Consider the following 25,937-nt stretch of genomic DNA (forward strand, 5'->3'; position numbering starts at 1 on the left):
ACACAAAACTTTAACACTGATGTTATGTTTGAATTTAACAAGAAATCCACGTTTTTTATAGAAATGTTTATTTTGAATGATTAACATAAACAAGCAGTGAAAATGATTTATTCTCCTTCGTGATTACTCTGATACCAGCAGAAGTAGAACGTTAGAAAGTGACTGTTTGCAGAATATGAACCATTTGTTGAATTGTACCACTGAATTCTAGACATTTTTCTATGATTTACATTATTATTTATATTATTATTATGTATGTTTAAAGAAGAAACATGTTTTCCTGGTGATATTTCAAATAAATTCTCCACTTACTTTTTCTTATAAATGTAGTACCCTCCACCAACAGCTGCAGCGATGAGGACACAACATGCGATTACTATTCCAGCGATGCAACCAGCAGCACATCCTGATAGTTGATCTAGAAAAGTATAAATAAAGATAATGAATATTTTTTGACACACAATTGTCTTATCATTTCAATACTACCCAATAGCTTTTGTCTTTATTTGATTTTATAATTTTAAGACTATCAGAGGACCTTTGATTGGTGAAAAGCTCTTATTGCATGAAAAGTACTTGTATCTGTGAAAATGGTGGATGCACTATGTGGTTTCACTTAACAATTTGTTGATGATTAATTAATGTATTGTTAAAGAGTAGTTCGAACTGTTATGTTATCAGAAGATAAACCTCCAAAGTTTAGTTGATAGAAAACTACAGGAAATTGACCACCATTAAACTATCAATGGTACCATCTAAAAGTATAAACACATGAGATACCTGTTACAATCAGTCCATGCACCGCTGATGATGATGTTCTCTCAGTTATATTATTCCATGCTTGACAGATGTAGTTGCCACTGTCAGAAAATTCAACCTCTTCTTTAACATACTCAGCTGAATTTGTGAGTATTTCTACCCCATTAAACAACCAGGTGAATCTGGCAGATGGTGTGGATTCAGCAGAGCAGGTCAGTTTTAAGGTGCCTTTGATATTTATCTTATTTGGAACTTTGATTTGAACATTTTCTGGTCCATCTGAAAAACAGGCAAAAATAATAAATGTGGTCATTACTTTTACATTTCTGCATTACTGGCCTGCATATCATATTAGTTGTAACACTCAGTGTTTGACTTTTAAGTTCAACATAATTTTACTGTAAGCATGAACAAGAAGTGTAGACTGACCGGGATGTTACTTACAATTAACCATCATGATGTATTTAGCTTCATCACTGCTGACAGGGTTGCTGATTTGACAGAAATATTCTCCACTGTCTTTCCTATTCACAGTGTCAAAGGTCAACACTCTGTTATTGTCAGAAAGGATCATGTTGTCAGTCGGGTTCAGATCAGAGCCATCCTTCATCCAGTTTCTTGTAAAGACTGAGCCAGAAGCCTCACAGGTTAAACTGACAGAGGTTCCCTCAACTGGCAGGTTTGTTGATGGTGTGACAGAAACAGCTGAGATTTTCTCTGTTTGCCAAAAAATAAAATATTAACAAGGAAAATAATAGGAGAACAAGAACAAAAGTAGGTGATTAAATAAGGCCCAAATGAATACACTGATGATCAGCAGAGATGAGAAGTAACAAAGAACTAATACTTCTTTAATGTACTTAAGTGGAATTTTCAGGTATCCTATACTTGGCTTAAGTATTTCTTTTTTCTTTTCTTTTTTTTTTTTAAACAATCTGTACTGTACTATCTGTACTTTCTACTTCTTACATTTTGAAAACAGACTAATTACTTTAGCTTCAATGGTATCATCTGCAGGTGTCCGAAGCAGTATTTCAGAATCTAGCTAGTGTTACAGAAGAGGAGGAAGCATCAAGGGAATGACTTTTTTTTTTTAATTGTCAGGTAATTTCAATTTGTATGTTTCTATCAGCTCAACAAACATCAGCAAACACAGAAAAGCTTATATACAATGTTATAATTTTAATCACATATTGAATCTGTACTTGATGTTTTGGATTTAACTTCTTTTTGTACAAATAAGGCATAAAATACTCGTAGTACTAGTAGTTTTGTCCAGGATAAACAGGCTAGTTTGCAGTAATGTAGTGAATTCACAGTAAAGCTCTGTGTCAGACTGATACACAGTACCTGTGGTCCTCATAGTCAGATTTATGTTACATCAAATGTAGCAGAGATGAATTTACATTTAAGTTGATGATGCTTATATTCATTCACTGAATTCTAACTTTCAAACAAAGAGCAGCAGGTCAGCTGATCACATTATGTACACAAAGAAAACCGACTGAACCTCAAATTAAAGTTTTTTGTGAGTGGTGATTTTTTTTTTCCCTATGCTGAACCACTACAGAGATGTTATGGTTCCCCACCTGCTGAAGCCCATGATTCACCCCATGGATGACTGCACTCATTTTCCTGTTTAGGTGTGGAGGCAAAGTTACCCTCTAATATGTAGGCAACAGAAAGTATTTTTTTTAATTACCTTTTACTGGATGTGCCCTCCATAACATTGTACAAAAATGGTTGGTAGAATTGTCCTTTAAGGAGCTACTTTCTTACTCTGAGTACATTTCAGAGCCTGTACTTTTTATTTTACTTAAGGAAAGAAGTTGCAAAGAAGTTTTACACATTATCATTATAATCCACATAACCAGATCATTTCTGCACAAATGTGTATTGCTCTGTATATATTTTGCACACTGCCGATCACTGTTCAGGTAGTGAGAGCGTCAGTAAGCTAAAACAGGTTAAAAACTATTTGAGTTCCTCTGGGTGTCAGGACAGAGACATATTGTTTCTGTTCATGAACAGAATTGATATCCAAATAATTATTTATGTTATATTAGCCAATACTTAATATTATATGCTAATATTATATATTATATATTAAGTATTACATTATGTTAGATGTGTTTGGAGCTTAAACCCTGGTATGGTAAGATGATAGATCATGGGCAGCCCTGTGTCCCACATGGGATGAGGAGGAAGAGCAGTATTAGCGTGAGACTAAACCAAATCATAATTGAAGAGATCAAATTTTGTAGGATCTCTGGTTGACACCATTAAAAAACGCTAAATTGCATATAAACCAAATCAGATTTCAGTCACTTTAATCTACAGTGTGACCAAAGGTTTAGTTATATTAGTATAGTTCACAGCGTGTAATGAAATCCTAACCAACCTTATTATCATAATAGGCACATGTTAAGCAAACAGTACATATTGTTTTTTCTTTTGTTTTAAAGGTATTTTATGTCTGTGTTGTAAATATTTTATCTAATTGAGATTCTTTTTCTATCAGCTATATATATGAATAATAAATTACACTTACCCAGCACAGTGATGGCTGAAGGCTGAGATGTTTGAGATCTCAGAGTTTCGCTGTTAAAGGCCTGACAGCTGTAGTTTCCACTCTGACTCATGTTAACATTCATCAGTCTGAGCTCTGATCCAGGATCAGGCAGCTGATCTCCATTCAGAAACCACTTAAACTGGGCAGGAGGTGATAGGTTTGTAGCTTGAACCTATCCGCTGGAACGTTGAAGGCAATGTAATTACACAGCAAAGCAAGACACGAAGTAGGCAACATTCTTTATGTTTCACGTGCACGGGAGAGAACTGGACAGGCGCCGTTCCTTCGCTTGACCCCAGTTGCTCTCTCCGCTCTCCCGTAACACTGCTCTTTTATTGTGGTTACATGAATATGCATAGGTTCATTAACATATGACGTATACCGTGTGTGTGTGTGTGTGTGTGTGTGTGTGTGTGTGTGTGTGTGTGTGTGTGTGTGTGTGTGTGTGTGTGTGTGTATGTGGGGTCGAGATATGACCCCATGAAGACTCCCCAAAGCTGGTGCCAGGAGTCTAACGGTACATCTGAACAAAAGGCTCTTAGACTCAAACAGATATACGTGTGTTTGCTATACCATATATCAGCAAGAGAAGATACGACCTCTCCTAGGAGGTGTGTGATCTATGCCAGAACACTCTGGAGAGGAGTGAATGCACTCCCCTCTTCATGCTACACAGAGTTGTTACAGACCTCCTGGGATGAGACATTCTTTCAATCTACAAATGATTATATACTTCTAAGCATATATGAGTAAATATTTCTAAGCATAAATGACAATCACAATACAAATTAACATTTCCCCCCTTTTGGCAATTATGCTAGAAAAGTACCCAGTTATGATCACGTCATGTCTGACAGTGTCAATGCAAACATTTTATACTCAGCATATGTCAATGTACACAGTCTGACAAATATATTAGCAGTTATCCAATTTCTCATTGATCTCATTCAATGATAAACTGCATCCTACGAGCAAACAAATGAATTGGTAATGGTCAAAAGAGAAATTAACATTTTCAAGATCACTCCAGCTTGGTGGTGCTCCCCTGCAAGACATGTAAATCGCACGTCTCTCTGCAGAGTGGTTTAAGTTCTGCAGGGCATCATAAATGTCTCTTCCAGTTGTTTCCATCACTGTCCATAGGACCAGAGTCCAAATGTATGTAGAATAGACATTCAAACATACCAGTTGAGTTTGCCGTTTGTCAACATGGGTCTCAGCTATCTTGAAAGCTGCAGACCTCTTCAGCACTCTAGTTTTATGGCCTCTGCCAACCCCCATCACCTCACTTCAGGCCTCCTTGTCCTGTGGGGGATATTTATGACTCCTCCATTGTCCATCCCCTGCAGGAAAACCCTCTGTGGAAAGGATGCTGGATCCAGTTATCTTACTGCTGCTATGATCCCAGCAGTTTTCAGTGTGCCATCGTATGCACAGTACAGTGACACAGCATTAGGTGATGTTCATAGGAAACTGCTGTCATCACCACCATTGCTTCTGGCTCCTGTGCTTCTCACAGAATCATGATGTCACCCTTGAACTCCCCCTGCGCTGTCGGTGGAGCTTGGCACGCTCCCCCCATCCTTCAGGTGCCCGTCTGTCATCCACAATCTCCTCTGTTGGCCTCTGGAAAGCCCCCTTGGCACAGCTCTCATTCCAACGCAGCTTCGTGGTCCTTGCTGTGGCTCCGAAATCTGATCTCCCAATGGGCCCCAAACAGCTCAACCTTTGACCTCAACCACTGCCTGGACGCGGTTATGCCTGGAATGGGTTGCTTCTCACTGGGCCTCTGAAGATTTCTCAGGAGATTCCTTTCAGCAATACTCTGACTGCTGCACCTGTATTTCCTTGCTAGGAGGAAAAACTCCTATTTGGAAAGCATGTCAATCATCATCAAACCACATTCTTTAGTTCAGTGAGCTTCATCTATGGACCATCAAAGCCTCATCTGAACATGGATGCACCACTTTGCATATGTTAAATACCCGCTGACTAACTGTTAATCACACAAAAATCATAAAAACATAGTTTAGAAAACATAAAAAAGATAGTTTCATGTAACTCTATAATTCTGGACCCCTCCTCTTGACGCATGGACACTCCCATGAGTCAACTCATCAAACCCAGATTCCTGTCTTAAAGAAAAAGGTTAGCTAGATTACGTCCCAGGCAACATCAGGGCATCTCCTCTGGAGCAGCACCACCCCGGACCTATAACCCTGCAGTAAAAGATGTCAGTGTGTTTTGCATAATAAGTGTGCTCAACGTCTGGCTCCGCCTGGAGCCATCACACACCATCATGGCCTGGAAAACAAGATCTGGAAGTGAAATCAAACTTCACACCTATAAACAATTGTATCATTAGAGTAATAAAGCATTCAGCATCAACAGGACAAGAATCATGTGCAGGTTTTCTCAAATCAGTAAACTACAATTATTGCCATAATTTGCCTCAGACATGGATCATCCCATGTACTCAGTTAACATTAGTGTAATCGGTGACTTCCCTGAAGCAAAGTCACTCCATGTATTTAACACTAGGAGCTCAGTAGTGGCCAGCTAATGAGCCCCATATTCCACAAACACTGCATCTCTTAGTTGCTTTCTCATGTTACTTGTCCGTCTCTGCTGAATCCTCTACATGCACTCTTAGACAAACAAACATTAGCAACACACATGGACAATCCTGGTGGTCAGGCACAAATTGACAGGGTCCAGAGGTGCTATAAAACGACCATAAAAACCATAGCTGTGGACAGAAGTGGCACTAGTTTCAACACAGGGAATGTTTTACATGTTATTCACATCGTCAAAGTAACCTTCACATTTCTCCAACAACACAGTGTAACAGCATCACCAACTCATAACCTGTAAACACAGTTTTCTTCAGACATAAACCCAGAAATCCTGTAGTAGAAAACATCAACCAGCTATCCTGGTATAAATCACATGATCAAATCACATGAAGACTGTAATGCTGTAGAAATGTTAGCGCTGCGCAGGTGTACACACACTTTCTCACAGTCACCTCTGTGAGCAACACAAGGTAGTGAATAACACCCCTGGTAGATGCACAGACACAGAAAGTGGCATTTAAAAGGTTAAATCATCACGCAACCTCGATGTTGTTGTCATCTTTCTGCTCCTGTAAAAAGAAACACACATAGATTCATCTGCACCTTTGTCAGGTGGGGGTTAACTTCGCACAGTGATGTCAGTCAGTCTGTCAGCTTCTGTCCGCTTTTACCAGTCAGTCAGTTTTATTTTCTCTCACTCATTCATTCATACATTCATTCATTCTTTCTTTGCTGACAGTGGAAATTATTGTCGCATTTTCATTTCCACTTCTCAGCAAAATGACGTCATTTCAAAAAGAAAAGAAGAACTTTATATGGGATTATCTCGCTTAATCCTTTTTTGGGTAGGGACCTATTCTCTAATTGTCCCATATAAGTGGCTTTCTCCTGAGCCCATTGTAATCTTTTGGAGAAACTCACTTGCAACAATTTTCTCGACGTGTCGTATAGCGCTTCTGTTCTAATCGTGCAGATCTGCTCAAACAGAGATCATCAAACAAAACTTTCAGTGCACTGTGAAAGTATCAAAATAAAAAGGCCTCGTTAAGTCATGACACATGCTCCTCATCTCAGGAGGGTAAATCATACCATTAGCATGATTTATCAAACCATCATGCTAATTGGCAGGCTCAACTTCACAACAAAAGAAAAATCATCAGCTAGATAAACTCCAAACCAACCATCAGCCGCACAACACACAACATAAGCCTCATGTCTCATTAGCTATGAATTTTAATCCCCAGGTCTGTACTTTTTACTCATTTAGGCCACAAATTTTATTTAGTTTTCCTTTTTCCCCGTCATCTTAAACATGTGACATGTTGTCATGCATTTCGCAAAAGAAGTTTGTTATGTATTCAGAGTTTGGTATCTGGGTGCAGGATTCACTCGCACATCACAACAGGAAACTCAGTGTTTTAGAGTCTCCACTCTTACAAACTCCAACACATCCCATTCACTCGTGCTAGAATTCAGTCACCTTTCATTAATCTAAGAACCATCAACCAATTTGCATATCAGCTATTAACCCACTAAGTTGACAGGACAACAGAAATGCATGTTCAAAATATTATCATAGAAATAGAATTTTCCCTCATACAGTAAATTACTTGTGCTGCATCAATCAGGCAGAAAGCATCTCCCAATTTACTATATTAACAACTAAATTTATTGTCTGATCACTGGTTGGTCAAACCAGAATCTTTTTTTTCCCACAAAAATTAAACTGTTGTCCTGCAACCTAGAGAGTTAACTGTCAGCATTGGATAAATTCAGCATTTGATAACAAGTGTCTGTTAAATTTACACTATTTTAACACTGATGAGAGATAACAAGCTGATTTTCATTGCATGTGTGTTTGTGTTATTAGGCAGGTTTAATCAATGTGTCTGGAGCTGCATCTCCAGCAGGGCATGTTCTTAAAGCTGCCTTTCCTACACACTTCTCTGCTATTAATTGATCATTTCTTAACTAATGTGCTATGAGTCCACTGATCTTTGCATCACTTCTTATCACACTAAGTGACTTGGATAAGATGATAAACAGACTCACATGCTCAAGATGCTGCCTAATCTTCATGAGCTCTCTTGTGTTTGTGTTAGTAGGGTTAATGCATGTTCTGCTTGTGTGTGTGATTTTGTATATGTTTCTTTTTGCAGTGTTTCAGATTCCTTCACAATTTTCCACTTAAGCAGTCAGTTTTCTTTTCCCCAGGTTTGCTAACCCAAATTTTGATTTCCCACATTAAACACCAGCTTTCCTCTGTGTCCTTACTTACTCTCACTCTGTTGTCCTCTCCCACTTCAACAGTCCAATAGCCGGCAGTTCTTCTTCAGCTTTGTCCTGTGTCCCACTGTCTCTTCTTGCCATTTTCTCCAAAGGTGGCAAATGTCAAACTCCAACAGTCTCCTCAGTTCTCCTCAAAAGTCCTTTCACAAGCACAGTGACTTTGCAGCTTGTTGGAAACACAGTGTCATTCAACCAATCAGGATGATGGTTTGCTCTTCTTCTCCGATGCTGTTTGTCCACACTGCTGCTGCTTGCTGGGTCTTCTTTGCTCAGGACTTTGCTGCTGTCTCTTTATCTGCCATGTTATTGCTCTTTGGAACTGCATTCCTTGTCTTCAGGGAGGAGTGAGAGCTCGCTTGTGAGGATGAGGGACACATGGTGCTATAAATAGCCAAAAACTTGGCCCGAATGTTTCCAATGATGTTAAACTATAATTTCCTTCCGACCGCTGCATATGGGAAATTGATCCGGGTCTGCTCCTCACCTGCAAGTGACACACTGAGACATTTTGATCATTATTCTCATTACTTAACCGACACACAGAACTCTCTCTCTGTTTTTGTGAACTCTCCTTTCTTAAAAGCAGAAAGTGAGATTGTAGTTGTTCTTGGCTGATAAACATAAAACCTTTTTCCTATTATTGTTTTCATCTACAATATAAACTTCGTCTCTTTTTACTCTCTTTCTTTACACTAGCTGGTGACCTGCAGAATCACCGCTCTCACAATTTGTGACAATTACTTTTACACAGGGTTCAGCATAATAGTTGTTTTCACAGGTGTGCTCTATATCTCAACAATGGCTCATAATAAGACGACAGTCTTACAAACAGGTTAAGTGCCTCTATGCACTTCATTAGTTAGAATATTTGCCTATTTTACTTCATCTCATATGTCATTGTACTGAATTTGAGCAACCTTAAGCTTAATGCAGATTACTTTTAACAACTGGTTAAATTAATGGTCTGGAGCACAGGCTGTTGTTGATCAGGGAAATCATCTAAACATTTTATGTCAGCAAGGGGTGGGGAAAGCCATTCACCAGAGCATAGCTTAACTGCTGCTGATGTGGGCTGGCCTTCTCCACACGCTCTTCAAGGCTGCTGTTTTCCTGAAAACTTCCAACATTTGAGATTCTCCCGCGACTAGTTTACGCTCATGACAATTATGAGAATATAAATACCTCGCACTGTTGGGAGTAAATTCTTGCAAAAATGTGTTGTCTCCCTGTGAGGCAGTCTTACTTGCTCGGGAACCCATAATAACAACAACCGTGTCACAGACCATGCCTGCTCCGCAGCATTCACACAAACACAGCAACACTCTTCTGGGACCCTAACCCAGTCGCGCGACTCAAAACCCAGTGAAGGGACGCTCGGGACACAAACCCAGGGCGATTTCAAAACCGGACACTCACCGGACGCTTGGGCCCTTGGGCGATTTCACCAAACCTCTCTCTCGGGACCCTAACCCAGTTCTGGGACACTAACCCAGTCAACTCTTCCAACTTACTCGGCGTTGCTTAGCGTGTAATATCAGCCTCGGATCCCGCCGATCGTCATTCGTCGGGGAGAGAAAACGGACAGCTAATCCACCGGCCCGATGACAAATTCTCACGTCTCGCTGACGTCAGGGTTCTCTCCTCGGTGAATGCCGACTCCAGGGATCCGGCTCGAAGGACCAATTAATGATAGGTTTGTAGCTTGAACCTATCCGCTGGAACGTTGAAGGCAATGTAATTACACAGCAAAGCAAGACACGAAGTAGGCAACATTCTTTATGTTTCACGTGCACGGGAGAGAACTGGACAGGCGCCGTTCCTTCGCTTGACCCCAGTTGCTCTCTCCGCTCTCCCGTAACACTGCTCTTTTATTGTGGTTACATGAATATGCATAGGTTCATTAACATATGACGTATACCGTGTGTGTGTGTGTGTGTGTATGTGGGGTCGAGATATGACCCCATGAAGACTCCCCAAAGCTGGTGCCAGGAGTCTAACGGTACATCTGAACAAAAGGCTCTTAGACTCAAACAGATATACGTGTGTTTGCTATACCATATATCAGCAAGAGAAGATACGACCTCTCCTAGGAGGTGTGTGATCTATGCCAGAACACTCTGGAGAGGAGTGAATGCACTCCCCTCTTCATGCTACACAGAGTTGTTACAGACCTCCTGGGATGAGACATTCTTTCAATCTACAAATGATTATATACTTCTAAGCATATATGAGTAAATATTTCTAAGCATAAATGACAATCACAATACAAATCTAACAGAGGTCTGGATCCAACTGAGCAGGTGAGGCTGATGTCTGACCCCACAGCAAAGTATCCTTGTGGTGGAGATAATATCAAATTTATATTTTCTGGACCATCTAAATGTAGAGGGGACATAGAAAATGAATGTTAACTCGATGAAAACTTTCAAGGTATAATGCATTCAGTTTATATTATTGTTGCGTTGTGAAATTATTACCCACAACTATATTACTCCACACACACAAAAAGATTCTTGGGTAATGTATTAAAAAAGACCTTCTCGTTGTATGAACCCTATCTTTCTGTTTGTATCCAGATGCTTTCAGATACTTTAGTGAGCATTTAGTTTGTGCAGTTCAGGGTTGGAGGGGACAGGAGTCTCTAATATTTTTTTTTCCCTTATTATCCAATATTCTGAAATTTAATATTCTTTCACAACTCTCTCTGATGTTTGTATCCAGATGTTTTCAGAGAAATTATTGAGCATTTACTTTAGTAACTCACAGCTGATGATGAGGTTTACTGGATCACTGGTACCAGTACTGACAGGATTGGACACACGACACCTGAATGGTCCCTGGTCAAAGCGGGTCACAGTGATTATAGTCAGATTGGAGCCTCCATCAGTGAGCTGAACTCTGTCACTTGCTGTAACCTCAGAGCTGCCGTTCAACCAGAGGAAAGAGAGAGAGGATCCAGAGGCAGAGCAGGACAGAGAGACAGAACCACTGAACTCAACCAAGTCTGTGCTGCTGGAAGTTACCAACACATTGGAGACTTTCTCTGTGTAAGAAAAACAAAATAGTTTTATTGCTAGTATAAACAACAGAAAATAAGAATTAAAATGATTAAATTCCAATTCCAGCTAAACCATGTCAAGACAAGAAGTCTGTTTTATATAACTAACCTAAAAAGACAGACTAGCAATTATAAAATTATCATTAAAACCATTAAAAGTACTGTACCAGTCAAAACACTGAAATAGTTTAATTCTCATAATTAACAATATCTACTCCCTTTGAGTGACTACTACAGAATAAATTAATCAAATTGAGTCTTCAGCCCAATCTTTACGATATGGTCTTCAATACTACCTTTAAATAAGACATTCAATTTCTTACAGCCAGTTTTTAAAGTCTTTAATATCACAATCTTAAGAATAAGACAAATTATTGCAAGAATGCATTATTGCAGTGAGTAAAGACGTTACCAAAATGTACTAATAATTACAGGTATTTTAACATGTTAATACAATGTAAATTTGTTTAAATATCGAAAAAACAATTATGTTGTTTGATTTCAACATCTGCTTACTGTATATCATCAGAGAAGTACGTCCAACATGGTTTGTGGCATCAGCTTGTAAAATGCTAAGACTGTATTCTCCAATGTCATTCAGAGTCAGACTCCTGAGCGCCAGAGACCCAGTAGATGGGAAGAGGGTGATCCTGCCTTCATACTCTGGTCCAGTATTGTTTACTGAGTTAGTTGAGGTTATTATATGTTTAGAGATATTTAACTTCCAGGCCACAGAGAGAAACGGTGTTTCTGTTGGAGTCAGTGTTGTAGTGAACATCACAGTTTCACCTACAGCTGCTTTCAGAGGACCATCAGGCAACACATCAGCTCCTTTAATTAAACCTGAAGGATTATTTTTGTTTGAGAAAATATAGTTAAAACATTGCAGGTGCAAAAGAGAATAATTAGCTGTAAATATTTCTGTAAGTATTTAAGTTCACCTGTAAAAAAAGAATAAACCACGAAAAAACAATGCCGTGACACTGACAGATGCAGGCACACAGAAATCCAGACACAGGAAGCCAATAGGAGACAAAAGGGAAACTTAACAAGAGGGAAAAGCCCTGACCAAAGATTTGTCTTGTTTCTCTCATTTGTGTCTCCCTGCCTCCTCTGTCCATCTGAAAAAAGCTTAAAAAAGATGTCAGTCATCCTCGGATGCATTTGTTGGAGAGAGGAGATATGCAAGACGCGCTATAATCGAGGATCACTGGAATATCATTTGCAGAAATGTTTTTACTGTACATTCAGTGTCTTAACAAGGAATGATACACATCTGTAATACATTAACCATGGTGGGAGGAAGACCCAAACATCTGTTTCCATCTGTTTTAGACCTTTAAGATAATCAGCAGCATGCTGACACTTTCTGCCCTCCATACTTTGTCTGTCTGATTAAATCTTGTCACACTGTACTGTGAATTTCATTAAAAGTAGCTGTAAACATAAAAAAAACTGTCATTAACACTTTTACATTTGTGGTTATAAAATAAAACTGTAGTCGAACTATAAGAAAACAGTTCATGAAGCAGCTGTTCCAAACATCATATTTAATTGTCATGACTTTAAATTGAGCTTCACAAACACAGTCGGTCTCATTTAAATGTTTTTTTCCTTGTCTGTTCTGTCTCTCTCCTCACTGATGAAGAATAAATCAGAGAAGTAAATCACTTAAAGTCACACAAGGAACTGTGTATTTTAAATTAGGAAAAGCAGGAAGGCCAAAGATTAAATTCATAGAGACAACAATGAGATGTAGAGAGGAGTACACAAGCAGAAAAGAAGCAAAAACAAAAACGAAAAAAAGCGTGGACAAAACAAACAACAGACGTCTCATGAAGACTGTAATAGAAATGTTACTGAAACAAATAATTTTGAGGACATAAACACTGCAATGAGGACGTGAAACTTTAAAGTCAATTATATCATTTCAAAAGTAGGTTTTGTACAGAGAAAGCAGTGAGAGCTCACCTGAGACTGTCCCGAGAATGATGAAGTTTATCAGAAATGTTTCCATTTCTAAAGTGGTGTCTTTCACTCTTTGTCTTTTCTATTACTGATATCATTAAATGAATGTCAATTTCAATATATGGTGGCATAAGGAAGTAAAGTTGTTCTTTTGAAACTTTAAACTTCCTGAATTTGTTAATCATTAACACAGTTTTATACTAAATGTATATTCCCTCATTTTCTTGTTGCCATGCACAGGAAACAAATAATTAAAAAGCAAATAAATAACCTGTACCACTAAATATCATTCTCTGCATTGTTCAAAGTATTTGGTTTGCCCAAAAATACAGCATGTATCGGTAATAGTAGCAGTAATAACAACCCCAAATCAGAAAAGATACTGTGTGAAATATGAATACAAACAAAAATTATTTGCAAATCACCATTTGCACCATTTAAATCATCATTTAAAAAACAAGGTCATTTTAAATTTGATGGCAGCAACACATCTCAAAAATATTGGGGCAGATTCATGTTTATCTCTGTGTAGCATCCCTTCTTCTTTTAACAACAGCAGGTAAATGTCTGAACTGAGGAGACCAGCTGCTGGACTTTTTGGAGAGGAATGTTGTCTCATTCATGTCTGACATTGTCACGGTCTGGTGTGTGGAGAATGGAAAGAGGACCCTAATGCAGGACTGCTGAGGATTTATAATGAAGGCTGGATAAAGTGAACATGAAAGACTGTCAGGACTGACATAAACCGGAAACACACACAAGGACTCGGACAAAGAACTAAGGCAAACTGAGGCTTAAATACACTGGATAATGACGATGACTAGAAACAGGTGAGAACATGACTGAACTAAATCTCAGGAACCCTGACTGATATACGACTCTACCCAGCAATTTGAAGACACACTTTTTGCAAACTTATTAATTTCTAAATTATCCTAGAATATCCAAAAACAGAACAATCTGAAAAATGTAGACAGGTTGTGAATGCTGCCTAAACCTTGGCAGAAAGCCGTGGGGGACAGGAGGACCCCGCCACTCAGCTAAATATCACGTTTACAGTCTCACACAAACATCAGGATTGAATACACTAACGTTAATGTTAGCTCGGTTATTTTGCTGCCTAAGCTGGTTCTGTTTGGTGGTGTCAAGTCAAACAGACATTTGTTTTAAGGAGAAACTAGCAGACAGTTTACTCGTTAAGTTAAAAGAATGGTAGTTTATTCACAGGAGCCAGACTTTTGGCCAGTTTAGTAACCGAAGAACTTTGTGGTTAAATTTATCTCTCATTTTATTTAGCACCCCTAATAACACAAGAAGGAAATACTCCTCATGCTTTTTTGTAGTAGTGTATACCACCTGAGCATGTGTTGGGTTTTTATGAGAGAAGACAAATATGCTCAGATTAAACGTTTTTACAATTTATTATCAAACAGTTAGAATTCCAAATTATTTTTTACATGGCGCCTGTAACCTGTCACCTTTCTGTCTGATCTGCACTTTTCCCTTCTCGCTCTTTTTCTTTGTCTCTGATTGTAAAATAAAAGCATTAATATATATTTGTAAGTTCCAGTTGTGTTTTAATCCTGCAGCGTATCACACATTTGATTTCCATGTGTGAGAACTGCAAGTGAGAAACTCAGACCGAGAAACCCACTGCTGCAGATCTTTTGTGGTGTCTCAGAGAGAAAGCTAATGTGATGGGGCCTTTCCACCCCTGATGATACATCAGGACAAAGTTACCAGTGTGTGAGGAAGCGGAGGACGAAGAAGAGCCAGCAACAGCTGAGACATGGAGAGAGCATGAAAAAATAGACAGGCTATTGTGTCTTTGTGAAGGACTGCTAGAAAAGTTTAAAATAACTATTTTTCTGTCCTGAATTGATCCTTTTAGTTAATGTGAAAGTAATTTTATTATTAAAGTGTTTTCAGTGTGGGAGAAAGTACTGAGATACTTCAAGTAAAAAGTATTAAAAGTATAAGAAACTGTAAAAAGTTTTGTATTCAGAAACTTGAAATATGTAAGTATCAGCAGCATAATGTGCCTGAAAATAAATGAGAGTATTTTTTTCTTCAGTCATGTGAAACATGGATTATTTTGGATGAATAATACTGCTGTGTTTGTTGCATCATATAGCTGTAGATGTTTATATGCTTATATTTATATGCTTATACATATTTTGAAGTAAGTTGATCTATAGTGTTACATCATATTTTATAAGGATGTTATGTGTTGTATCATCTCTGTCCTGTTAGACCCGTTTAACAAACGTTTAAGTCTCATTTTTCATCTATTCTATATGAATTCAGACAGTTATGATATGGCTCGATTTTCTCACCCAATAAAGTAACATTTAATATATCAGTCTACTTATTTTATCAAAAACACGCAAATTATTACATCTTGTGATTTTTCTTTTTAAGTGAGCTTTCAGACAAATGTAGTGGTGTCAATATATTAAAAGAACAATATGAATATCTATGAAAGAGATAACTCTTTCATAGATGATGCATCCTTATATACAGTTTTAAGAGATATTTGTCTTTGAGATGAAAAAGATATGAAGTAATATGAAATAGAAATAACTCAACCTTGAATGTTTGCTGAAACTCAGTATTTGGAACAGTTAAATTCACTGCTGTAATTTTTTAAATGAAATACAGTTTAATTTATCAATACAATAAATGTAATGTTGGACACATGGTGCCCAAGTAAAAATAAGATAAAATTAAGACTTTTGCTGTCATTTCTTTCAAACAATGCTGTTAATGTGTCCCCAAAACACTTCTGTTTTTCTTCCTTTTCCCCCCTATTTCTGTTTTCTTTTTTCAATTTCCATTGTGTTTTGTGCACTTTTGAAGCATTTTTCTATTTGCTGGTGTTTTCTGAAGTTGCAGTCCATTTGGCCCCTCAGGGCCACCGTAATACAAAGAGGAACAGAAGTAACAACTGTCACGATCCCGGGTCTCTGACCCAGCGTTTTCTGTTTATGTTTTGAGTTTTTAAGTTATCCATTTAATTATGTTGAGTAATTGGATTATCTTTTGGTTGCCTTAAGTTTAGTTTAGTTTCACTTAGTTCTGTCATGTTTCTTGTCTTCTGGTTCATGTTGTCAAGCTTGTGTTGTCATGTCTACATTCCACTCTGTTTCCTGTTTTATTGTGAAAGTCCCTTCCTATGTGCAGTGTTTCTAGTTTTGCTTCCCCTTGTCTTGTTAGGCTTGATTTGTCCCAGCTGTGTTCCCACCTGTTCCCCATCCCCTCGTTATCTATCTGTGTACTTAAGTCCTCTGTCCTCCTTTGTTCAGTGTCAGGTTGGCTGTTGTGCCACGTTTCCATCCTCCATGTTCCAGGTAGCTTTGTATCATGCAGAGTTTCATGTTTTGGGTTTTTCATGTTTATTTTTAGGTTTGCCAGTTTAGGTTATAGTTTATTCTCATCTTTGTTTGCCTCATGTATTACTTTGTATTTCTCTATCAGCCATATTAAACGGCTCACTTTTTGTTAATTCAAGTTTTGTTCCACGTGCCTTGGTGTCTGCATTTTGAGTCCTCTTCATCACTCCATACAGTCTGCCTCCACCAGACTGTGACAACAACAACAGTGCTGTCTGAATAAGTACTAAAAACATAAAGGAAGTTTATGACAGGGGATTTGTAAATATAAGTAAATACAGGCATTGTTTCTGTTTTCAAACTTGTTAAACATTTACCTATTCAAGTTAATACAGTCCGCACAGACTCTACTGAACAGCAATTTCAAAATGAACCCTTCTTTGGCTCTGTAGCTTCTAAGTGCTCCTCTCTGTCCGTCAGCTTCACGCTAACACCAGTTTGTCTGAGGATAGTGTTGGGCAGGTAGAGCAACTCCAGTTTAATGTCAAAGGTTCAATGATTTGACAAATAACTAGCAAACAGAAATGACTGAGGGTGCAGGTAGAGACTTCAGAATCAGATAGACTTTATTTATCCCCAAGTTGCAATTAAGATACAACAGAGCAGCATGATGTTGAAGATAAGGACAGGGCATAAACACTTGGTGACAATACTGTAGTATGTAAAAAACCTTGTAATCACAACTGACCCAATATAGAGATTGTTGAAGGCTGAAATGTTTGAAATCTTAGAGTTTTACTGTTAAAGGACTCACAGCTCCAGTTACCTTGGTGTCTCATCTGAATGTTTCTGATCCTGTATCAGTGATAACTGATGTTATCACTTATAAATGCCAGGGGTACAACTTCTGTGTATTGGGTGTATTTATTTTACTTATTTTACTTATTTTATTTCAAGTAATCAATGAGATGCTAGATACAGAGACCCCTTTTTTTAAAATAGAAGAATCTAAAAAATTGTAAACTTCACATTTATTGACGCATGCCTAATAATTTATAACTTGTATCTTCCTGGAGCAACTGGAGACTTAACAAGTGTTTCATCTGCAGAATAAGTAAAAAAAAGTTTAGCAACTGCATGCTGTAACTGGTCATTAGTTGGACTATAATGAAAAAAAAACAAACTTTTATACAGAAAAGAAAAAAAACAGTCTAGTTGTTTCTTCCCACAGTGTATAAAGTATTTATAGAAATGACAGTGAATTTAATACTTACCTTGAAATGAAAATATAATCAGTCAAAGAGTTTACATCTTCTTGTGATATGTGTACAAGTGTTCTCATACACGTGTTCTCCTTGTTCCAGGAAAACAGCATTTGTTACAGAGATTTAATTCTCCACTTTCTTAATTTTGCTATCAAAAATGTGCAAGTGTACATTAAAATATTACACTTGTTTTATGTGTCTGTGGATTTTTGTTGGTTCTAAATGTAAAAAATTAATACAGACTTTGTGAGTAAAGCAGGAATTTTGTTTGTAAAATATGAATGTTTTGTTAAAAGTTACTACTGATTCCTAAACAATATTTTATTAAAATTGTAATAATTACTATGCTGCTTGGTTACAATTCAAAGAAATTCCCCACCTACTGTCTCTTATGAAAGTAGTATCCTACACCACAAACACCAGCAATGGTTAAACAACATGTGAAGACAATTCCAGCAATACAACCTGAAGCACATTCGGACGATTGGTCTGGGGAAGTAAAATAAAGATGACATAAAGTTGCCAATCATTTCTCTCTTTGTTTGATTTTATAATTGGACAGACTTTTGATTGGTGCATTGCTGTCTTTGCCTGGAGAGCACTTATATTTGTTAAAATGGTGGATGTACTATGTGGATGTATGTAGTTTTAAGTTATTTGTAAACACATAATGTTTACACAAACAGTCAAATGTGCACACTGGTGTCTCGCTCAGGGATGAGAGAGATATGAGATAATTTGATAACATAATCACAGAAATGCAAAAATGTTATTGTAGTGTTTGTTTGTTTTTTGTACAAAGTGAGCTTATTACATATGATGTATGGAGGACTCACAAATAAGGAGCGACAAACAGTCGCCTGAGTAAGTTGTTTTAATACAGATGATCAACTGACTGATTAAAGTTTAAAATGTTTATACCCTTTACCTGTTTTTATTTGATTAAAAATAAGCAATAATATCTATATATCAATATGTTTTGAGCAGTCATTTTTGTAAAAAAGAGAGAAAAGGTATCTTGAAAGGTTTGTGATTACTAGCGTTAGTCTCTCTGGAAAAAAAACAAAACATCCAGCCCAAAGAATCAGAGTTAGAAAGACTTTATTAACCCCAGAGGGAAATTGAGTTGAAGAAGAAAATATACAACAAACATCATGCACTCATATAAACTGAGTGTAAAAACAGATATATTGATAGATAAATATTGAGATAAATATAGAGATATAGGTATAAATATAAATATACATAAAAGGACAATTATGTGTGCAAATATATGTCGTGGTGTTAAAGTAACTAGCTAATCAGCTATAGCATATTTAGCCATTTAACAATTATATTTACTTCACTACACAAGGAGGACTGTGTTGAATCAGCCTCATTGGTGGAAACAAAGAATCCACAAATGTGATGCATTGGCTTCTGTTAACTAAGAAATTCCCAATAACACCATTATAGAACCATTATTCTCCAGTACTGATGAATCTCCTAAAACTCCCAAACATTACATATGCAAAATAACATGTAGGCAAAGAGTCGTTGAACACAATGACTCATTAGGGTGACTCTGAGTTTTATGGTTGAACTTTCATCCTTTGCACACTGTAAGGACTTATTAGTGTCTATAAAAACATCCGCCCACTGTTTTGTATAATTTCTATGGCTTTTATGATGCTACTGATCACCATGTTTCATACAATTAAGGGGTTAAGTAAAAATTTGCTGCCAAAGTTTTAAGAACATCCACGTTAGGCTATGTTTCTGTTACTGAAGGAGTTTCATGTTGAAAAAGAAGATAAACTGAAGAACAACAGAAGCATGATTTACATCACTAATATAAAATTTGGACTAAAAACTGCAACATCAAATTCTGAACTTTTTGTGACTTTTTTGGGGACGACAGAGCGGTTTACAGTTTGCAGAAACTACTGTAGGACCTCAGGGGCAATTAAATATTATGCTCAGTAAAACAACTTTACCGCTTTCCTTAATGTCTTTAGTCACCATCCTGCTCTCAAAACCACAGAAAATCCACATGAGGGTAGCAGGTCACAGTTTATGAAGCAAAAGTATCAGATTCAGGTTTTATTTCATCATTGAGACCTTTCATAACATGTAGGTACAGCCATTCCCAAAGTCAAGAGTACTGCTGCCCACTTAAACCAGAACATCCTGTGGGGTCAATCCATTCTTAAATCTTCACTCTAATCAAAATACAAGCGAAAGAGTGATATACTTCATTGAATGTTTATTCAAAAACATAAACAACACAGGCTGCTGGCCAAAAATTGCTAATTCTACCAATTCACATGCAAAGCAAGTGGGACACAAAGAAGAGTAAAATTAGGTCAGAGTAATGAGTAAAACCACAAACTAACAAACTCCTGTTATCAGTTTTATTTGAATTTTTTTAAAATAAATTTCCACTTTTGGATAAATTTACATAAATATATAAATAGTATAATTTCAAACTGAATTTCTGTTATCACTGTGGCACACCTGCAGTCCTGACAAGAGGCCCGTCTCCGCACTTTGTGAAACAGTGAGTAGGTAGATTTTAACATTAATGTGCAAATTCATGTAATCACAGTACTACATTTGGTAAGTGATGAGTAATACATTTATATAAAAGCCAGGGACAAAACTGTGACGTGTTGGTTGTCTTATTTTACTATAAAACAATAACACACACACAAACACACACACATATATATACATGAAGCTTTATTTAAAATAAAGCAGCAACATACATATTAGAAGATTTATAAAAGAGAAGATATTGAAATTATTGATGCAGACTAATAATCCAGTAGATAAAACATCTTCACATATATTGTTCAACATTATATGATATCAAGCAAACAAAAATTATAATGTTACTCCTCCTGCAGCTGCAGAAGTCTTCTAAAAATGCATTATCTGCATAAGTAGAAAAATATTCTTGTTAATTAAGAAAATTGTTCCTTCTTAATTACCAGTGATAGTAAATTTCAAACTTACCTTGAAAAGTGAAGGTCATCACAGAGTTTATATTTCATATCTTCTTGTCATACAGTGGCTTGCAAAAGTATTCATACTTTGTCACATTACAGCCACAAACATGAATCAATTTTATTGGAATTCCACGTGAAAGACCAATACAAAGTGGTGTACACGTGAGAAGTGGAACGAAAATCATACATGATTCCAAACATTTTTTTACAAATAAATAACTGAAAAGTGGGGTGTGCATAATTATTCAGCCCCCTGAGTCAATACTTTGTAGAACCACCTTTTGCTGCAATTACAGCTGCCAGTCTTTTAGGGTATGTCTCTACCAGCTTTGCACATCTAGAGACTGAAATCCTTGCCCATTCTTCTTTGCAAAACAGCTCCAGCTCAGTCAGATTAGATGGACAGTGTTTGTGAACAGCAGTTTTCAGATCTTGCCACAGATTCTCGATTGGATTTAGATCTGGACTTTGACTGGGCCACTCTAACACATGGATATGATTTGTTTTAAACCATTCCATTGTTGCCCTGGCTTTATGTTTAGGGTTGTTGTCCTGCTGGAAGGTGAACCTCCGCCCCAGTCTCAAGTCTTTTGCAGACTCCAAGAGGTTTTCTTCCAAGATTGCCCTGTATTTGGCTCCATCCATCTTCCCATCAACTCTGACCAGCTTCCCTGTCCCTCCTGGAGAGAAGCACCCCCAGAGCATGATGCTGCCACCACCATATTTGACAGTGGGGATGGTGTGTTCAGAGTGATGTGCAGTGTTAGTTTTCCGCCACACATAGCGTTTTGCATTTTGGCCAAAAAGTTCCATTCTGGTCTCATCTGACCAGAGCACCTTCTTCCACATGTTTGCTGTGTCCCCCACATGGCTTGAGGCAAACTGCAAACGGGATGTCTTATGGTTTTCTGTTAACAATGGCTTTCTTCTTGCCACTCTTCCATAAAGGCCAACTTTGTGCAGTGCACGGCTAATAGTTGTCCTATGGACAGATTTGCCCACCTGAGCTGTAGATCTCTGCAGCTCGTCCAGAGTCACCATGGGCCTCTTGGCTGCATTTCTGATCAGCGCTCTCCTTGTTCGGCCTGTGAGTTTAGGTGGACGGCCTTGTCTTGGTAGGTTTACAACAGGAAAAAGGTGTTTTAAGCTGTGAAAGCTGACCCGAGATGACCCCAAGAATGATGAGGTGTATCAGAGCTGTTTCCATTTCTAAAGTGGCGTCTTTCACTCTTTGTCTTTTGCTTTGCTGATTCCAGGGCATCAACAACTGGATATTATGAAGGTAGCTTAAGGAAGCAAATTTGTTTATACCTGAAAGATTTATAGTGAGTACCTGTATTTGTTAAACATTAACACATCATTATGTTATACTGTCATTTCTTCATTTCATGCCCACTTTGTACAGTTCATGGAATTTCATTGAGCTGCTGTCAGGTTTATATTGTTGATTGTCATTTATGCTTAGAAATATTTAACCATATATGCTTAGAGGTGTATAATCGATTGTGTAGTGATACGATGTGTGATCTTTAGTAGTCTGTATCTCTCGTATCTTCTCTTGCTGATATATGGTATGACAAACACACGTATATCTGTTTTAATATAAGTGCCTTTTGTTTAGATGAACTGCTGGACTTCCAGACCAGCAGGTTTAGGGAAGTCGTTTATGGGGTCACATTCTGACCCCCCCCCACACACACACACACACAGACGGTACTCTTTGTTCACATGTGTACCTATGTTAATGAGCCTATGCATATTCATGTAACCTCAATAAAAGAGCAGTGTTACAAGGGAGCAGACAAGAGCGACTGGGGTCAAGCGAAGGAACAGCGTTTGTCCAGTTGGGTCTTCCTCGTGCACGAGAAACATAAAGAGCTCTGCTTGGTGTTCAGTGCTTTTTGCTGTGTGGTAGAATTGTCTTGAACGTTCCAGCGAATAGGTTTATGCCACGAACCTATCAGCTGCATTGTGGTTTCCCCACAAAAATTGGTGTCTAGTGAACCCAATGTGAGGTCGTCAGTGAAAACAGCACAGTACAGAGGTTGTAAGAAGAGCTTCACGGCATATTCTGCACCACATCTCTGTACGTTCATCATTTGTTTGAAGCCAGCTCACCTCCTGCAACCACTTTTCCGAGAATATGCGCTTCTTTTGCGGTTCGGACTCCTTCTGACATTTCTTTGGAGGTGGAGGAACACCAAAGTAATTCCTTAAAGGAGCTTGCTTCTTCGACATCTTTAAGAGTTCTAAACAAATGTCTGTCCTCCTCCAGAAAATCGTATGTACGCAAACGCGCGTTGCAACTTCTTATCTGGTGCGCGTCTTTTATTACATATATATATATATATATATATATATATGTATTTATAGAGAGAGAGAGAGAGAGAGAGAGAGTGAGAGAGAGTTTGTCTATATAAACTACAGCTTTATATAGAAAAACAAGTGGGAAGTTAAAAATTAAAAACCTATAATAGAGAAAATATTTATTGATGCTAACTCATAATTTATGAGATAAAACATCTTCTTACAAATTGTTAGAAATTATATGATATCAAATCAACAAAAATTATGACTGTCCTCCTCCTGCAGCAGGTGAAGACTTCATAAATGTGTCGTCTGCAGGACAAGAAAAAAGTAGAAATCTGATTCAAGTAAACACTGGGTTAGTTTATCAGTTGTATTACATTAGTAGTCAGTAGATGCATGATAGAAGAATAATGATTTAGACAGATAAAAACAACTTGGTGTTTCCTTTTTAATAAACATTACCAATACATAACCTTAAAAGGGAAATCTGATGACTGGGTTTATATGTTATATTTTCTTGTCATAGAAATGGAAATGTCCTCATACATACTTTCTCCTTGTTCTTAGAAAACTATGATGTGTTACATTGCACGTAATTATTCATAAATAAAATGAGTTTGTTTCTGTAATTTCTTTATTTTGCTAAAAAAAAGATATGCAGAGTGACTTTAGTGTTAAAAAACATACATACCTGTATTTTGTTTCAGATGATTTTTGTGAAATCTAATCTAAACAACAGAAAAGAAGCATTTTTAAAATGTGGTCTTGCACTTAGATACAGCATAAAATGGTAATACCAAACAAGTGTGTTATATTTGAATTCAACAAGAAATCCCAATTATAAAAATGTTTACTTTGTATGGCTGACAAAAGGAAGCAGTGAAATGAAATGTTTGCGCTTTCATACGAAAGAACTTTGGAGAAATGGTGGATGCACTATGTGGGAACCCACATTTAGTGGGTAGTTGGATATTAAGTGTTAGGTATTAGAAACAAATCTTGTGTTATTATGTTCAGATAAAGCTACTGAGTGATAAACTATCATTTTTATCATGTATACACAACATAAAAGAGTATCAGCACAAGCACATACCTGTTACAGTCAGTCCATGCACCGCTGATGATGATGTTCTCTCAGTTATATTATTCCATGCTTGACAGATGTAGTTGCCACTGTCAGATAATTCAACCTCTTCTTTAATGTACTCAGCTGAATTATTGGGAATTTCTCTCCCATTAAAGAACCAGGTGAATCTGGCAGATGGTGTGGATTCAGCAGAGCAGGTCAGTTTTAAGGTGCCTTTGATATTTATCTTATTTGGACCTTTGATTTGAACATTTTCTGGTCCATCTGAAAAACAGGAAAAAACAATAAATGTGTTCATTACTTTTGAATTAAAATTCTGCAATACGTGGCTATATATTATATCAATAGCGTCATTCAAAATTCAACATGATTTTACTGTATGCATGAACAATTAGTGTAAACTGATCATGATGTTACTTACAGTTAACAGTCATGATGTATTTAGCTCCATCACTGCTGACAGGGTTGCTGATCTGGCAGAAATATTCTCCATTGTCTTTCCTATTCACAGTGTTAAAGGTCAACACTCTGTTATTGTCAGAAAGGATCATGTTGTCAGTCGGGTTCAGTTCGGAGCCATCCTTCATCCAGTTTCTTGTAAAGACTGAGCCAGAAGCCTCACAGGCTAAACTGACAGAGGTTCCCTCAACTGGCAGATTTGTTGATGGTGTGAAAGAAGCACCTGATATTTTCTCTGTTTGCCAAAAGATAGAAGAAAAAAAATAGATTTGAACAAAAGTAATTGCATAATAACTGCTTCTGTAGACACAGGTATACACATGCACCTTACCATTCTCTTGACTCTTATTGGTTCTAGTTTTCTTGTTGGACTACCTTTTGAGTTTTTATATCATTTTACAGGTATTGTAATCCACAGGTTACACACCAGCGTATGCTCTCCTGAGCAGCAGTTTAAAAAATGACCGTTTGTTTTGCTCCTCTTTGATTAATGAGGGACAATTGGCTCTTTAGCTTCTAAATGTTCCACTCTGTACATCAGCTTCACACCAACATGATGCTGAATGATGCTGAACAGGAAGTGCACTGTTTGTTTAAGATGAAAAACATCTCACTTAATGAAAACTGGCCGGCTATAACCAGTATTTATGCAATGAGTGGTAGTAAATCAAAAGTTCCAGATTTGAGGTGTAAAACCTAAATCTGAGTCAGAGTCAGAATACTTTATTAATCCTTGCAAAAAGCAACAAAAAGCACCACGGAGTTAAAGGCAACTGAAATTAGCAATAATTCTCTGTTGAAATCAGACTTACCCAGTACAGTGATGGCTGAAGGCTGAGATGTTTGAGATCTCAGAGTTTTGCCATTAAAGGCCTGACAGTTGTAGTTTCCACTCTGACTCATCTGAACATTCATCAGTCTGAGCTCTGATCCAGTATCAGGCAGCTGATCTCCATTCAGAAACCACTTAAACTGGGCAGAAGGTCTGGATCCAACTGAGCAGGTGAGGCTGATGTCTGACCCCACAGCAAAGTATTCTTGCGATGGAGATAATATCAAATTTATATTTTCTGGACCATCTAAAGATAAGAGTAAATGAAAAAAAGTGTCACTGTATGAAAATTAAAATTATATTTAGCATTTTTTTTGTGAATTTGTGTAGCTCATTTCAACTTCAGTACCTGTTATTTTTTCCCAACATTAAATAAATCTCTATCCAGTGTAAATAAATAGAATAACACACTGTGTGATGTAAACTGTCATAGTTTTACA

The 25,937-nt window shown here is 37.4% G+C and overlaps 1 protein-coding gene across 3 annotated transcripts in view; it reads right to left on the reverse strand.

The window, feature by feature from the left end:
* LOC109194576 (carcinoembryonic antigen-related cell adhesion molecule 5) overlaps nucleotides 1–25,937 on the reverse strand; it is an 81,630-nt gene that overhangs the window by 52,196 nt on the left and 3,497 nt on the right. The window contains exons 4-8 of one of the 3 annotated variants that reach the window (XM_019355198.2): nucleotides 25,478–25,744; nucleotides 24,628–24,900; nucleotides 24,213–24,470; nucleotides 23,811–23,842; nucleotides 23,281–23,428 (exon numbers count right to left, since the gene is read on the reverse strand). In XM_019355198.2, coding sequence (XP_019210743.1) covers nucleotides 23,823–23,842; nucleotides 24,213–24,470; nucleotides 24,628–24,900; nucleotides 25,478–25,744 — 818 coding nt within the window. In that variant the 3' untranslated portion in view covers nucleotides 23,281–23,428; nucleotides 23,811–23,822. Of the gene's footprint in view, nucleotides 1–312; nucleotides 419–23,280; nucleotides 23,429–23,810; nucleotides 23,848–24,212; nucleotides 24,471–24,627; nucleotides 24,901–25,477; nucleotides 25,745–25,937 lie in introns of those variants that run through there. The other 2 variants (XM_019355199.2, XM_025911653.1) reach the window with 2 other exon arrangements.

The sequence above is a fragment of the Oreochromis niloticus genome, linkage group LG11, assembly GCF_001858045.2.
Source record: "Oreochromis niloticus isolate F11D_XX linkage group LG11, O_niloticus_UMD_NMBU, whole genome shotgun sequence".
Lineage (NCBI taxonomy): Eukaryota > Metazoa > Chordata > Actinopteri > Cichliformes > Cichlidae > Oreochromis > Oreochromis niloticus.